The sequence below is a fragment of the Aedes aegypti genome, unplaced genomic scaffold, assembly GCF_002204515.2.
Source record: "Aedes aegypti strain LVP_AGWG unplaced genomic scaffold, AaegL5.0 Primary Assembly AGWG_AaegL5_hic_scaff_1224_PBJ_arrow, whole genome shotgun sequence".
In the NCBI taxonomy this organism is placed as follows: domain Eukaryota; kingdom Metazoa; phylum Arthropoda; class Insecta; order Diptera; family Culicidae; genus Aedes; species Aedes aegypti.
In genome coordinates this window covers 18624-36198 of record NW_018734650.1, presented here as the reverse complement: position 1 = coordinate 36198, position 17575 = coordinate 18624, and the positions used below count along the sequence as shown (strand labels likewise).

The 17575-nt window shown below is 35.4% G+C and overlaps 1 protein-coding gene across 1 annotated transcript; it reads right to left on the bottom strand.

The window, feature by feature from the left end:
* Window positions 1-1179: 1179 nt before the first annotated feature.
* LOC110680348 (glutamate [NMDA] receptor subunit 1-like) lies at window positions 1180-12632 on the bottom strand. The gene is given in 8 exon segments (XM_021856167.1): window positions 1180-1666; window positions 1720-1766; window positions 1768-1994; window positions 6945-7191; window positions 7365-7687; window positions 7746-8082; window positions 12374-12429; window positions 12489-12632. Coding segments are annotated over 8 exon segments (1782 nt in total). The 5' UTR covers window positions 12562-12632; the 3' UTR covers window positions 1180-1194.
* Window positions 12633-17575: the final 4943 nt, after the last annotated feature.

Here is a 17575-nt window from a genome sequence, read left to right as displayed (position 1 = left end):
TATTCTAGATTTGACAAGTTTGGCATTATACTTTTGACCACACTGTGTTGTACGGTGGGTGTCACGGATCGAAATACAATGCTGTGTAGTCGAAGTTACTATGGACATAGTCACATTTACTGCACTGCTCAGTGATTTTCACCATATTATAGTAAACTTAACAGATTTTTGTAGTCGGTTGAAAATCGTTGGTGCAGTTCTTAAATCTATCATGGATTCGGTAGATTATACAACAAAATTTGTTTGCGTGTAGGAACAAATAAATAAGGGATGTTTCAAATATGACGTCCGTCGTTTTTCCGAATTTCTAGACCTCCTCTCCCACTCCGTCCCGCTTTTTCTAATACACGGGAAAAAAATCTGTGGTAAAAGTTACTATTTTTGCTGACTACGCCCATTCTTACACGGGAAAAAATTCTGTGGTAATAATTACTATTGTAGCTGACTACGCCCATTCTTGAAACTACCATGGAATTTTAGACCAATTTACTATGTTTACGGTACATCCCACCATATAACTGGTACATTCGACAGAAATAATTTACAACAATCTGATTTCGACTACAAACATGGTAAAATCAAGCGCGTTTCTGGTCTGCTGAAAATTGCCGGTGCGAGCGCTTAAGTTAACCCCCTAAAATAGTAGTTCTTACCGCACAATTTTTTTGCGTGTAAAACTATCATGGATTTTCAGAACAAATTACTATGTTTGTAGTACATCCCACAACAATACTTGGTACATTTGACAGAAATCATTTTCATCAATCTTATTTCGACTACAGACATGGTAAAATCAAGCGCATTTCTGGTCTGCTGAAAATTGCCGGGGCGAGTGCTTAATTCAACCCTCTAAAATGGTAGTTTTCACCGCACAATTTTTTTTTGCTTGTCACGCACTGTCACACTGTAGTAAAAATCAACTACCACCCCACTACCACGAAAAAGATGTAAACAAAACGATCAGCTGATGGTGACGACAAGCCTGCCAAAAAATTTGTTCGCAGTTTGCCAACATGACGTCATCTTCGGCAAACTTCGTGAACTTTCGGCTCGCTGAAGTTGGCATTGCACAATTACCTCTTAAAAACTGAAGTTATCACAAATACTAATTTGATGATTCGACCACACCTCGAAATACCCCACATCGCTACCACCCCCCTCCCCCAAATGATGGACGTCCTTTTTTAATGATCCCTAAATCGTATGTTTACGATACTGTTTTGGAATACATATACATACCTCAATAGTTCCTCTCCACTTGTCGGCTGCATGGCGAGCTATTTCCAGTTTCTTTTGTTTCTTTATTTGATGCTTTTTATAAATAACTTCGATTATAATCAACCCTATACCACCAACAATGCCTGCGCCGACCAGAATAAATACACCCGCCATATTTTTCAAACCCAATGTGTTTGGTGTTTTTTCGAATTGCTCACACTGTTGAATATTTCCGTGGAAAATCCATTCTTTATCAAGTGATTCCATAAATCCGCTTTCATGAAAATCCAATATTGCTAACGTAACAGCATCCGTCCATGGCGAACCCTTTTGTAAACCAATACCATAACCACTTCGTCCAAACAACTCGCCAGCAGTTACCAGTTCACAATCTTTGGCAGCTTCGTATTCTAAACGAGATGAATCCCAAATAAACGCCATAAGCTTCCTGAAATATATATTGTTAGTTTTTTGGTTTTAATGTCCACCATAATCTAATACCCGTCTTTAACGTCTTGAATTGCTTGTTCAGCGGTGTCATAATTGTTTTGCTTCCATTGTACGGTACATGTTAGATAGTTCAACTTGTCTTCGAAAATACATGTCCACAGCAGATCCCTTAACGGTCGCACAAGTTAAATTTTCCATCGTATTACGAAGGCGTGCATCATTTATGCCAGATAATTTTGTTTTCGGTCGCTCCAACACAAGAAAAGCAGCCAGATTAGCAGTATAAGATGCCACAATTATCATAGCAAATCCAGCCCATACCATACCTGAAAAGGTTAATAAGGGAATTAGTAATTATGTAATAATATTAGCACATTAAATGCGCAAATTTTGCTCAGAAGGACACGCGGCGTTACCCAAAGGAAAGGAACAAGCGCAGTTTTGCTCCCCTAGTTCGTTGGATATATGCGTCTTTTAAACGGTTTCTTCACCACCGCATAGGTATTAAACCTAGTTTAACCATATGGGTAAACGTGGTTCACGGCTTAAGGTGATTATAAAACGAAGCCAAACTTCGAATTTTCAAGTGCACAAGACTGGAGAATCTGACAACAGTTCGCGTTGAAAATCAATCAAATTACTTGCGTGCTGGTGGTGACCAATGGGATAAATTTTCAACGTGGAGCGCTGTTTGGTTCTCATGTCTTGTGCTCTTGAAAATTTGAGGTGTGGCTTCGTTCTATAATCTCCTTAAGCGAAGGTGAAGAAATCGGCCCTGTTTCACTGGTTTCACTTAGTATTTGGCCGCTTGTTTTCAATTACTGTGGTGCCTCTAGTTGCCATAGCTTTTTGATCCAGAAGAATTGTTTATGCAATAGTAAAAAATCCACGAAGATTCATATATTTATTTGCAAAAGTTATCGAAGTTGAAATGCGAAGGACGTGAGAGAATTTTGAACAATTTCGTTGAAAACCCAACATAGTCAGGAGAAATGATCGCAAAAATTCTTAAATGTTCGAATTCCGTACCAATAGTTTAACTGTGCAGAATATAGGGTGGATGTACGGTTAAGTTCAAATAAGGAGATCGCAGAAAGCCGAGTGCGTGACAGGCTGCTTCGTTCTTTTTTTCACGTTTTTGCTCGATTTCGCACAATTTATGTCGTTTTCGTTTTTGAACCTGGGTTAGTGCTAACCTGACTCCAGAATAAAAAAACGTTTTCAGGTTCATCTGTCAAACGGTATGTTGGTGTGCGTGCCATCACGCGGGGTTGTATTGCGAGCAGTCAATCCTTGTCGTCAAACAAATCTTTCAACAATAATTTCAGCTGTTGGTTATTTCAGGCGGAACTTTCGTCGAAACTGAATTAAAATGATTTTGTACTCAATTTATATAAATCAGGCTTATCCCACCCTTTTGAACCTCGGCCAAATCACAGAAACAATTTTGTGCGGCGGTCCAAATATTTTAAAGTGACCAGATATGTTTGGCTTCAATGCGGGACATAATTTGTAAACTTTAGAAAATTTTAAATATTCTAGTAGGATTTCCATAACCTGTTGTGAAAGAGTTTTTAATGTTGCACAGATAAAAATAACAAAATATTTTTTTAAATTTAGATCCTAATAACGTGATATTTTTAAACCAGAATTCCAATCAGAATGTTGTATGCTTTTCAAACTGATTTTTGAGATACTGAAGCAACATTTTTTAGTAATTTGAACTGAATCCTTATAATATTATGGACTAAATAAAATCCAAGAAAGAATCTTGATCATGAAGGATTCTGAGTTAAATTTAGTGAGTTGGTTCGCTGAACAAAATCCACAAATTGATTCTTGATTTTGGACAAAATCTTTGCAATTAAAAAAAATACCGAGAAGAGAACCAATACAAATTTTTGGAAGATTCTGAATAAAATTCTGAACAAATCATGAATTCCTTAACAGTGCCATTTGAAGTTTCTTAACTAAACCAAGGGCTTAAAATATAATAAATCCTGTTGCGTATCCTGGAAGTATTTTCATAAGACTTGAGCTGAAATATTGTCATAGTTTTTACCAGTGAATACAATGGAAATTCTTATTTCTATCAGAATTATATTAAGCTAGGTATGCTGTACCGCTCAAGAAAAGTAAAAATTTCTGCCCAAGAAATGGTCAAGAAATTTCCTACAGTGAGCTCCATCTGAATTGACATTTTTACAAATATTTTGAAAAGATTTCAACGTAAATTAATTTCCTATATGGATTCTGTTAAGATTTTGATTACATTTCTGTTGGTCCATGGAGAAAACCAGCCAGTAATTTTGAATTTCCATAAAGGCGAAGTAGGCCGTCATTGAAATTTGTTCTGTATATCGATGATTATGGCTAATTTGTCGCACGATTGCAAATTGAAGAAAATCACTTGATTTGCCTTGACATTGCTTAAAAAGTATCAGCATACTTCTTGCATGTAAGCGCAAGTAGTGATACTTTTCTGAATCAATATTAGCCATCTTTATTACTTTGAAATTGCAATCTTCAAAATCAGCATAACTGTCAAAATGAATTACGGGCCACTTAGCCTTAATAACATTTCATTACTCATATTTCAAACATAAGTTCTATTTCTGGTTACCTCTACAATCCGGGACGTTTTCCGGGACGCTTGGCGATGCGGGACAGATTGCTCAAATCCGGGACTGTTCCGCACAATCCGGGACGTCTGGTCACTTTAAAATATTTTGATGCACAGACATTTGCGTAAAATCTAACAAAAGTTAGTAAATGGTGCATTTTTTTTCTAGAAATCGCAAAAAATGCTGATAAGCATCCTGCTGGCTGTCGTAAGAATGCCTTCCAACATAATTTAAAAACCTTGCCCAGGATTTTTTATTTTAAACTAGCCCAATTTTTATGAAAAATATCTCCATCGTAAAGTCGTAAGGTGTTAACATCGAACTTCCATGTATCTCATATATTGCACATGGATATGGAAAACGTTCAGCATCTAGTTAGATTTCGTAATTATAATGCAAATATCATCATAGTTCCATCACTAAATAATATAATTAAATAATATAATATCAAATCAAACTTTCGATCGAATCATGTGCTCAAAATTTTCCAAGAATTCCTACAAATCCTATAAATAATGTTCCTACAAATCTTTCAAAATCTCATCATTTTGAAATCCTATCTTGAAATCTTCGATAATGTTTTCCAGGATCATTAAAGAATTTTGCTCATAATTTTATTAGAGAGATTCCGTCAGTATCTGTCTGGTTCTGTCTAAGTCTAAGATTATGTGAGAATCCTACCTAGGATTATATTTAAACTATGCCCAGGAGGTTAGAAAATAACTTCTCGAGTTCATTGTTAAACCTGACGAGGAGTCTGAAAAATTCTTTCGAACATCAAAATCTTGCCCAAGTTTCCATCTTTATTTAAGATTTGTGAACAAGCTTTTGTGAAGATTCTGCCAAATTGTTGACATAATCCTGCAAAGTTATCTACGAGAATATTTGGCCATGATTCAATTAGATTGTTTATAAAAATTACACTATTTCGCAAAAACTTTTGTTCAGCCTCAAGCGGCATTAAGTTTTGTCTACTAAATAGAGAAGAAAAGGGAATAAATTGCTCTTTGTAAGATTGTTAATATTGAATAAAAACTTTTCACATCATGAACGCGATGTTCTCACGTTAGATCTATGTGTAGTACAATTTTCGCCATTATTCGTAGTCTAAAAATAAGTGCTTAAAACTTATCTGCAAAGAAAAAAATCTGAAATTTAATGTTGATTTGAATAATTCACAAATTAAATGTTTAGCCTTTATATGTGCTAACTCCAATTTCATATAATTCTCAACGGGCTGATATGAAGAATCTTCAAACTCTTCGCGGGCCACATAAAATGGGCAAAATATGGCTCGCGGCCGTACGTTGGGAAGCCCTGATTAATAAATAAATGCATATAGGTACTACCTCTTCATCCGTGTATGTAGTTTTCTCTTATGTCGTTCAAAACGTTGCCCACAGGCGGTTGTTTAATTCTCGTTATTTTCCAAAATAACTGATAAAAAAAATCTTCGAAATCCGAGTCAGAATCTGATTCAGATTTCTAATCGCAGAAGCAGCGAAACCTGTTTAGTAACCGCAAGCGAAAACTGTTTGTACAATTATAACAGTTCGATTGCAGTTGTATTGGTGAACCCAGTCATGAAACCGTGATTCATCACAGTGCGAACCTATTGGATTTGGGGTTGGAACTAGTGCGAAACTAGGTCCAACCTGTGCGAATAAAAAAACGTTTTGACAGCAGTTAGGTTGGAACTAGTGCGAACCTAGGTTGGAACTGAACAAAAACGAATTCGACATTAAATTGACCACAACGTGGTGGCAAAACCATAGGGGAAAAAGGGGTCTGCATTTTTTCGAGGTGAAACAAATTGTAGGGGACCGAGGGGTGAACTTACGTGCCGCAAGTTTTTCATTGTTTTCTAATAGTTAAAGGCTCCAAAACATATCGGTTCCTTAGGAAAGTTTGTTCAGTAAATTGACAGAAAGCATATAAGCCAATAAAAATTTTTCACGGAAATGGTCTATTGATTCAAAGCGATGCAGATTTGAACATTGGTCATATTTTTAGGATGTTTTGAAAAGTTACGCGATAAATGTTGTTGAGGTTGTTTGTTGTTCTGCGAAAAATAGTGTGCGGAATTTGGTCATTGTGGAAAAAGACGTCACCTAAATCCGCGCAATAGGCCTCTGCACTGTTTTGATTTTGTATGGGATTTTGACTTTTACTGGCCAAATGTTTACAAATTTCATGAAAGAGTGAAAAAGAGAGGTATATTTTTGTGCAGAGCCCCATACGCTATAAGGCAATGTGACGTTTAATCGCCTTTCTCTTTCCAGCACACGCACGCTTATGGATTGTTTTCATACGGAAACCGTTTCCGTATGAAAACAACAAACAAAAAATCCCATTTGATCTTGTTTCTGGAAAGAGAAGGGTGCGATAGCCTTATGCAAATTAAAAAATGGCGTCTACTTCGAAGGCCTTCCGCTGATTACTTTTTTATGCTGCGAAAAAAATGTCTTATTTGCTTTTATTTGTGATTCAAACTTATTCGAAATCTTAGTAGCATCAAATAATGGCATAAAATGTTGCTGCAATATCAATGTGTATTTTATAAATAATTTTGTATAAAATGTGCTGGATTGGAGCACTTTACGGTTTATAGGTCCTTTAGTAAAGTTCAGTGAGAATTCACCATAAATTTACCTAGTACTCGCGCTGAAAAGCTTCGTGGAGTTCCTTCGCCAATTCCGCTATTCAGCAAGACTCCCCAAGCAAACCAAATCGCAGAACTCAGATTTAGCGCATCTTCTTCCGTTCCATCATTGGTAGTCAGTTTGAATCGTCCAAAAGGTGAAAATCTATCCAAAAGGTAGAGAACCAGTGCTACGACGTGTACCGACACCATTACTAATATCCACAGAGTATTACTGAATGGTTGCAAAAATGATACCTGAAAAATAGACAAACGTTAATTAGTTTCGTGTTCGCTACTTATTTATGCCAATGATGTTAAGTGTCGTCAAATTTGCATTTTTTAATTATAACGTAAAATATTTAAATCTTTTACAATACAGCCTAAATGATGTATCCTTACCTGATATGAAAAATTTTCCTTCGACTTACCAGTGTGCTTGATCTTGACGGCTTCTTTTCCAATATAGTAATGCCCTGGTATTTGAATGGTTTTGAAAATTCAATAAACTCCGCTCTTTCCGGATTGATAGTCAACGGAGCAACTATAAGATCTGCTCTCTCGGCGACGAGCTCACCAATAAGCCCGTTCCATTCCTTTTTGACACTTGTGCCGATGCCCGTAGTATGATTTTTAAGTTGATAGTGACCAAATTGCCCATCAGGCGATAGGGCTAAATCGTAAGTAAAGTTTATCCTTTGCGCTAATGCTTTCAACAAATCTATGCAGTATCCCTTGCAGCAATAGTCTTTTTCTGTAAAATTTTATATATATACAGTTATTTGTAACTTTTATATTTCCAAATTATTTACCGTTTCCATCAGTAGAATTAAAATGGGGACATGCTATTTCATCATCTTCACAATCAATTTCGTCATCTAGTAATTTTCGTACATACACAAATGGTTTCTCTTCAATGGTAAGAACTTTCAAATGAGTAGGAATCATTATTCCTTCCGGCTTTTTTTCGGTGTTTCCAGGCCAAACCAGCATAGTATCATTTATTTTCAGCCTCATTCGGCCTTTCTCTTCATCATAGAAGAAACTTCCAACCTTAACATTCTTCCGCGTAGACGATAACATTGGTTGCTGAACGTTAATAACTTCATATGCAGCATATATTCTATCTCCATTGCTATCGAATGCCACCTAGAATACAAATATATTAAAATAATTCTACTTAGTTTTATTTCACACTCTTCTTCTTCAGAGAATGCTTCTCAGCATTCGCATTCATATATCATGTAACAGGCGCGATGGCCCAGGAAAGTCAAGAAAATTACCATTACGAAAAATCGCTGGACCGACAGGGAATCGAACCCAAACACCTTCAGCATATATTTGCTTTGTATTCGTGAACATTACCACTAGGTTAGAGAAGGTCCATGTTATAGTAAATCTTCTTCCTTTTCTTCTTTCTGGCATTACGTCCAAACTGGGACAGAGCCTGCTTCTCAGTTTAGTGTTCTTATGAGTTCAAATTAACTGAGAGCTTTATTTGCCAATTAACTATTTTTGCATTTATATCGTGTGGCAGGTATGAAGATTCTCTATGCCCTGGAAAGTCGAGAAAATTTCCTTACGAAAAGATCCTCGACCGACGGGATTCAAACCCACGACCCTCAGTCTTGCAGAATAGCTGCGCGTTAACCGCTAAGGCTATCTGGGCCCCTGGTTTCGTTATAAAAACATCGATAATAACTTTGTCGTGATTTTTTGTTGGTTGGTTGGTTTGACTTTATTAACGAGATTTTTAGCCCTGGGCTAGTTCATCTCGGGACCAACGGCTTTACTTCCCTTCCGAAGGAAGTCGTCACTATAACTTTTTACGTCATAAGTGACATAAGTGATTCGATCCCAGGTCCTCGGCGTGAGAGGCGAGTGTTCTAACCACTACACCAGGTCCGTCTATCGTTTGTTTAGTATTTATTCAGAGTCTATGAATGGAGAGTTGCGCGAAGACTGAAACCAAGTCTACCTATTGAACCGTCAAATCGTCTACCTATCGAGCAAAATAAACAAACACGTTTTGGGGCGAGAGGGGTATTGTTATCGTGACGAAATTAAAAAAAATATTGGTACGATTTAAGTTGTGGTGTACATCAGCGAAATCGCTACGATTGTTTGTCGCTGCCCTGTTTTTTTTTTTTTTTTTTTTTTTTTTTTTTTTTTTTTTTTTTTGTATGGTATTCAGTTGGAGCTGCCTGACAGCTTAACTTGTCAAGGCTGAACCCTCGGTCTGGCTTTTGCCAAGTTTCCCCTCTACCAGGACCAATACTCAGACGGACTAGGCAATGGCGCCCACATGAACACTGTTTTTTTATTAGTATTGTGACGTGGTAGTTTTTGAAAAGTACCCATATTCCCTTGCTTCTGAGAAAAGGAAGCATTGTGAAAATCAGCAGCTCCATCAGAATTTGTTTGAAATAGTTGTGTAGTAGTGTAGTAGTTGTGTGTCATTACTAATACTGTCTAGTCGAAATGGTTTTGAATAATTTGTCATTCAAGTGCTATTCTGATTACTCCTGTCTTTTACGTAAGATTAGAGTCTTAAATGTCAATTGTCGTCAAGTTTTAACAAAATTAGGCTGTCAAGTTTTAACAAATTAGGCTGTTTAGTAGTAGTTCTAGTTAATTTTATTTTTTGTTGTTAAAAGTGTTTATTGGTCATTACGTTCATATATCCTTAAAGAAAAAAGTCGCTTTCCTTGTCTGTTCAACAATTTTTCGAAACTAGCAAGTGTACCCTAATGATCGATCTCAGCGTCTTACTTTCCATAGTCATTTTATAGTGAATATTGAAGAGTAAAGTTACCTTAGGCTTCTATTACAGTCCCCTACATGATTCACTTTTCGGTGGCAAATGCAATGCTTCACAACGCCTACTTTCTACTTGTAAATTTTGCGAAAATGAAGCTGGAATTAGATTATTTGTACCGCTGTTACAAAAGAGGTATTTCTTATTATGGCAATGTAAAAACCATATTAAAATAAGATTGTCGCCACTTATTTCTACTCAGTGAATCTACTAGTCATTTTCCTAAGAGTCTTCCTATGTATTCCCTACGTCGTATATGATAACGATGTATCTAGCTAGCTAATAGTAAGAGTGGCTACGGATCATTCTGGCAAAAGGCAAACTGAACGTCACCAATAGTATTAATGTCCACTTCGAATAGATTAATTATTTGAAATGGGCATCAATTCTATCAATGACGCAGAATGTCCGTTGGATCACATTCGAGATATTATTGCGTCTATGCCATATGAATTATGACGCAGCTTTAAGCAAAAAGCTGCCAAAATGTGATACCACCACTACAGGTTACGCCTTTGGTTTCCATCATATGGGCTAATGGATTATGCCCTCCCATCGCGGCAAGGTCGAATAACCAAGGGGAGGGCTACCATTGTTTGTCGCTGTCGCCGTAAAAAGTCGCTTAGATCTGGGGGAGCCCATATTTTGATGGATTTTTGTGAAAGTGCTCAGAGTTAAGGCGAAGTAGGACGTCATTGATTTTTTTTTTCATTCAAATTCATTTCACGATTTCGAATCAGAAAAAAAATCAGTTGGTTTTGCACTGACACAGCTGAAAAAGTATCAGCTTACTTTATGCATGTAAGCGCGTACAGTGATCCTTTTTTCAAGTCAATATAAACTATCAAGACTGAGTTTTATCACTTTGAAATTGCAAGCTGAAAAGTCATCATTGTTGCCAAAACGAATGACGGGCTACTTAGCCTTAAGGCTCCCCCAGATCTAAGCGGCTTTTTACGGCGACAGCGACAAACAATCGTAGCGACTACGCTGATGTTTCGCTGCATACACTGTTTGACGAGCGCGTCTTAGCCACAGCGACGCGATTTTGCTCCGATTCGCGTCGTTTCAGTCAAGATGGTTCCATCGAAGAGTGCTTGCAGCGACACAACAACGAAATCGCGACGATTATTTGTCGCTGTCGCCGTAAAAAGTCGCGTAGATTTGGGGGAGCCCAGAGTCTATGAATGGATAGTTGCGCGAAGAGGCTTCTTTGAAATTCATAGACTCTGGGGGAGCCTAATACAATCACCGCAAGAAACGGCAACACCGATTTGAATGACTCGTTGCAGAACTCAATTTTAACAGCACTCGTCGTAATTATCCTACTCGGCATTTACGACTCGTGCTATAAAAATCATTATTCTGCAACTTGTTCCGTAAACTACTATTACCTACTCACAAATAGTAGTTTCGCAGTAAAACTAACTTACGCCAACACTAAATTAACGTCAAATCAAATACACACACTTCATTGATTCAGCTATCCACTTGTACCTATATCAATTATAATTTGGATAGTTGCCACTATCCGAAAACATTCACATCCTTATACTTCAAGTCGTGCTCACAAATCTACTTACTTTTAACTTGCAAGGAACAGGGTAGGTGATAAGAAAACCACTTCTCACGCAGGATACCACGTATCAAGTTTACCGACGTGCACTTTATTTTGATATTTGCAATGTTTTTTTTAGATCGATAAAGTAGCAGCGAATCTTTTTAGATATGTTGCTAAAGCAGAACAAAATGCTGAGTAAACATTGCAAAATATTATAAACCTAATTAAAATTACTTTGAGTCAACTAAATTATAGTTGAATTTTAACGTTTGACGTATGTAAATTAAATAAAAAATATAGTTGTTAATAACTATACAGTATAGTTGTTTTAACAATATACTGTCTAATCAACTATATTTATAGTTATCTCTAAATTAATCTTAAAATATAGTTCACTTGACCGGAAAAAATATTACGAACGCTATATTTTGTTCTCCGTGTATACATATAATATGGAAGCAAAGTTATGTTGTTTTTTGACAAATTTGCAATCACGGGTGTGGTCCGGTAGGCATAAAAATTGGGTTATGCATGTTAAAGACAATTTACACCGTCTTCAGCACACAGGCTGCACAGACTGAACGATCACTAACATTAGTCAACGGACAACACGAAACACCCAGTAGCCCAGTGATGAATTTTTCGTTTTGAAGAAAAGTTTCCACCGACTGGAGTGGGTATCGAACCCACACTTCGTGGCACAACACGCCTAGACGACTGACGCCGCTAACCGCAAGGCCACGAAGCCCACTGCAAGTGAATTAACATTTAGGTTCAAATCGGTGATGGTCTGTCGATTAATTACGTAAGGGGAGGAGGAGGTTATTTCATACGCGCCATGCAATTTATTTTATTATTCTTTAAGCACCCCCCCCCCCTCCCATAAAAAATCCTGAAAATGGTTTTACGTAATTAATGGACTGCCCCATGTGTTGTACTTTTTTTGTGGACTATGTATGGAAGATCAATTTGGTTTAAGAAACTTTGAAGACAACACGTTCGAATAAAATAAAAACAATAAATAGAAATATACAATCCGTTTTTAGGGAAAAATGTCTTACATGTCCCGTTTCTCCTTTTATGTGTCTTGTTTTTAAGTAGTTGAACATCTTTTTCCCTAAAAAAGTTAATATAATGGTTAAAAATAAACTTAAGCAGTGTAATATACTATATTACCGGATTCCCAAACGGCACCTGTATCATCACAATCTTTAGGTGCTTCAGTAATGGTCTCGTTATGGGTTATCATTTCCTTAATCGCTGATGCTAAGACATATATTGCGTCCTGAAAAATATATCTTTAATTAATATAAAAACAATACAGAACAGTTTATATTTCATTTACTAAAATAAGGATTTTTTTTCTGGAGGGGGCCTTGTTTGTTCTAGTGTCAGGGATTGTAAGTTATTGTATTTTTTATGATTTCAGCGGATCTATTGTTTTGTTTTAATAATCGCAATGGTTATACAGCAGTTCCATAAAGAAAAACGTTCGATGAAGCACCCATAAGAATGAAGTTAAAAGGGAGCAAATCCACGGTTGTTCCTTTCCTCTGAGAAACGCAGCGAGTCCTTTTGGGCAAATGCGATCAACAATCAAAATGACCGCTAAGAAAAGCATAGATAACACCACCGTTGTCTTGTTTTACAGAACAGCAAATCAAAACCTGTCAAAAATAGAACAATTAGCGTTAATACAGCCATAACGCAAACATTTTGCAGCTACAAATCTTAGCTGACTATATTTCGTCTTTAATCGCTTTTGCTGCTTTTACTGCTTTTACAAAAATGTAAATCAACATCTTAAACAGTAGCAACCTAATATTGTGGAATAAAAGTACCCATCATTCATCCGGCTGAATCTACCTCAAATTTTCCCAGAGGTGCCTGACAACTCATACTTCGGATCACTAGCGGAGCTAGGCGCCTGTGTTTGGGGGGGCACTTCAGAAAAATGGCGCATGTGATTCGACGATGGCGTACATAGTGGAGTTCATATAACACATTATTTGGCGCCTAGGAATAAGTGAATTGAACATATCTTAACCATGAATGATTTTTTTGGCGGCAGAAGATTGTCTAGATTTGACAATTTGAGCTACAGTTTTCTAAACTTTGTTTTCTCGTTGATGGACTTCTATTATTTAGTTCTCAAACACTAAACAATCGACTAACAAAAGCACGATAAAATTCTACAGTATTCTTATGAATAATATTCTACCAAAATACGTTGAATCTGATTAGCAAACATTAAAGTGCTCGTTATCTCTCAAATGAACTTAGTTTTAATCGAAACAATTATTCTTTTAGTGGAACAGTGCATTGTAATTTTTTTTCGGAAAAGGTATGTAAGCTTTCCAACAGTTTTTCAAGTAACATTGGCCACTTAAAAACTTATTTTGCTGAAATATATTCCAAAGTGGCCAAATTTTGTTCACTACATTTTTTTGATTCATAAATTAAACATTTTGTTTAAGTTTTGTCTCGATGTAAATAAGATAAGCTTTATTGATTCATCCAGGCCTGTTGAGATTTCTATACATTTTGATTTTCTGTGAATTTCCACAGGATTCAAAAAGGTGATTCTTCTGATAAATTCCACAGGATATCATCAAAAACTTCTACTTGAAGGTTAAACATCCAGAATCTCAATATGATTGCTACAATTGACAATTCCTGACTTCTGTAGAGCTACAAAACTGGTCATCTAATATTATCTACAAAAAAGGGAATAGCACTGCTGACTTTTTTAGTTTTGTGCGTTAAACATCTTAGTACATCTTACGGTCGTCTTGATGACAAAACGATTAACTTTAAAATTTCTTCTGGAATTTTCCAAGCCATCCTTGAGTGTTCCTAATAGAAAGTTTTCCAGATTTTTCAATTAATTTCATCCATAAGGTGTTTGTTCGTATTTTCGTTTGTAATATTATCGGGGATTTGTATTGTTTTTATTTCTAACGATATTCCAGGAATTTTGACCACCACATAAAAGGCCATCCCTCGAATAATCTCCAAAATGCATGCCTTCAAAATTTTCTCAGTAGGTTTTTTTCAATAATTCTTTCAAGAATAACTCAATGCTTGATCCAGGAACTTTTAATGTTTTTTAAATGATTAACAAATTTCTCCTGAAATTCCTTAAAAGTTCTCTTCTAGAAATCGCAGAACGGTTTAATTGACGACTAATCATTTATTTCTTCATGAATCATTGTCGAACATTAATTAATGAATTTCTTGAGATTCCCTCCAACTTTTTCAGGATTTTTTCAAACAAATAGGTGAATTATCAATTTCTCTAAGAGTTCATCCATTTTATAAACACATAAATGTGTACAGGATTTTTAAAACATATTCTTTCTCAATTTCTTTCAAGAATATTTCGCAAAATTCTCACACAAATTTCCCAAGTAATAGTCGCAACTGTTTTTTACATTCTTTTCTATTCATTAATTTATATTCGTCAAGAGGAACACATAGATTTCAGCAGAGACGAATTTGCAAATGACCTGTTCAAGTTCATATTCTTGGCCATGCTTTGCAGAAATCACAAACATATGGAAACACGTGATCAGTTTTATGGTGTAAATCCAGCATGCTTGATTGTGTGATTTTGAACTTAGGTACCATTTATATAGAAATGTTTCAGTTCCCTGCTCATATTCTATTCTGAACACGCTGCAAATTGTGTCCTGTTCAAAAGCCAAGCTCATGTGCTGCTCAAAATGCAGTGTTCTTCCGAGGGTTTATTTAAAAGTTGAATTCCTTAAGGAACAATATACATAATAAGGGGTTTTGAAAACATAATTTCAAGCTATTTAGTGGGACATTTATAAATAAATGAAAATCGGATTAAGTATTATACCATGTAATTCCACTACATTTTATATCATTTGAAAGATTCGCGTACTTGTCAAAGGATTCAATTTCTAATGGAATTAAATGGTATAATATAAAATTCAGGTGTTATTTATGTTTCAACACAATCTCTGTTATATTAATTCAGGTGTTTGTATGTTTCAACACAATCTCTGTTTAATTGGAAGCAGAAAACAGAATGATAATTTAGACAAAGCAAGAATTTGAATTATTTTTGATTCCATAAACAATGTTATTTAAAAAGATAAATCAATAACATTGATAAAATTTTAGGATTTTTTTCATTTTAAACAATTATTTATATTTATGCAACGTTTTCAAAAATATTTATATGATAGTTAAAACTAGCAGTAGGAAAAAGGTCCATTGAAACTATAACTTCTATATATACTATCATTGGCAAAAACGTCTAGTTCCAGAGTAAATACTTGCGGTTTTCAATATTCCATGGATGTTTTTTATTGTTCTCATTTGCTAGTTTTTCAATTCAATTCAACAATGCAATATTTTTTTAATGGTCAAATTATGAACGTAGTGGTCAATTCAATAATTCAATTAGTTTTAATGCATTTATTTTGGCGAATGAAGATTTACATCGTGATGGCTCAGTCTGTGATTATTTTTAACTTGCAGTATACATCCAGCTCAATAATCTCAATCCATGTTGCAATCTTGCTAAAACTCTCGAATAAATTTCCTCTACAATTTAATTAATTCTAACATCAATCCTGTTGATAAAACTATTATTCATCGAAAAAAAATTCATCAGATTCTTCGAATACTACTCTTTGCTATTTCTTCAAAGAAATCGTTTGGGAATTTCCTTACATTTCATTGGTTCTGTAGCAACATGTTCACAAATTTGTCAGAGAATGTTCTAGAGAAATCCTTTAGAGATTTTCCCTGGTTTCCTTTTTATGACGATTTATGTTTAACTTTCATAGATCGTAAATAGGAACTTATTTAACACTTATTTCAGATACTCCTTCAGCAATTCGTCCAAGGACAAAATTAGTTCTGTGTTTACTAACAAAGTTCTTTGAATTCATAAGGCCACAAACTTTACTGTAAATTATTCATGAGTTTCACTATCATTTCCTCCAGAGAGTGTTTCAGAATCTCATTCTGGGACTCTTTATGAAGTTTTTTTTAGAATATGTACTTTTTTTCGGAAAAAAAACCTGGATTTTACTGTTGTATTATAAAGATTGATTTATAACATACTGTTCGGTTTACTTTTTAATATTCATCCTATGAATTTGGAAAATCTATCATCTATTCCAATATGTTGATGTATATAATTTAAAGCTATTAGAAATTTCAACCTCCTTTGATTTTGAATACCATGCCGTCCTCTCGGTAAGGCGTTACACATAAAAGACATACATTAGATAATTCTGTAGAATTTTTTTCTGCGGTTTCCCTAAGAATTTGTTTTAAGTTTTACAAATTACACCAAGGATCCGCCTAAAAATGTATCCAGGATATGTTCTTGGGAACTCTGCAGGAGTTTCTGGAGGTACACCGCATGAATTTATGAAAGAACTCCACCGAAATTCCTGTAGGAACTCTTCAAGAATTCCTGGAGAAACTTCGCAAGAATTATTGAAGGAACTCTACAGGTTCTTGATTCATTTTACGCACCACGATATTTTCATACTATGAATAAAACAAGTATTGCCCTTGATTGCCGACATACAAAAGATTAAATTAAATACACTTGAACAATAAATGCTCTGGGTTCGTCGTTAAATTTTCAGGCAAATGCTGACCTAATATCTCTACCAATACCCAACACCGTAGCACTGTCCAACTTTACCAAGTTACAGTAAAGATGGGCGTGGCCGAGAATAGCGAAGTTCATCGTTTTGGTATTCTTGTTTAAGATTGGATCAAATTTCACTCCCCAGTCTTGTTCTATATATTAATTGTATATCTAGGATCTTTAATCTACCATCTACATTCTCTTTGAAAAAGGAATGCCAATGAAGATTTTCAAATAAGTCGGAGATAAAAGTTCGCTGATTGAAGTATAAGATATTGATATTTCTAAAGAAAAAACACTTCACCTGATATGTGCCAAAAATAGCATCAAACGAAATACCCAACATAATTCTTCACAAAATCTGTGTAAAACATATTTTTGCGCGTTTCTACTACGTGATCAATTACATTTTTATTGGCTTTGTTTATGTAAATTTTTACATCGTATCTCATCATATAGACTATTTGAAAATGAATTTGGGTTGACAGTTGGCAAATCCAAACCACCATATAGTTGAAAACAATAAATTTGAGTCAAGCTGAACAACCTAAAACAATATTCTATTTTGAGTTACTACTTTATTTTTAGTTTGCGGTCATACCTAAAACAAACATAAATA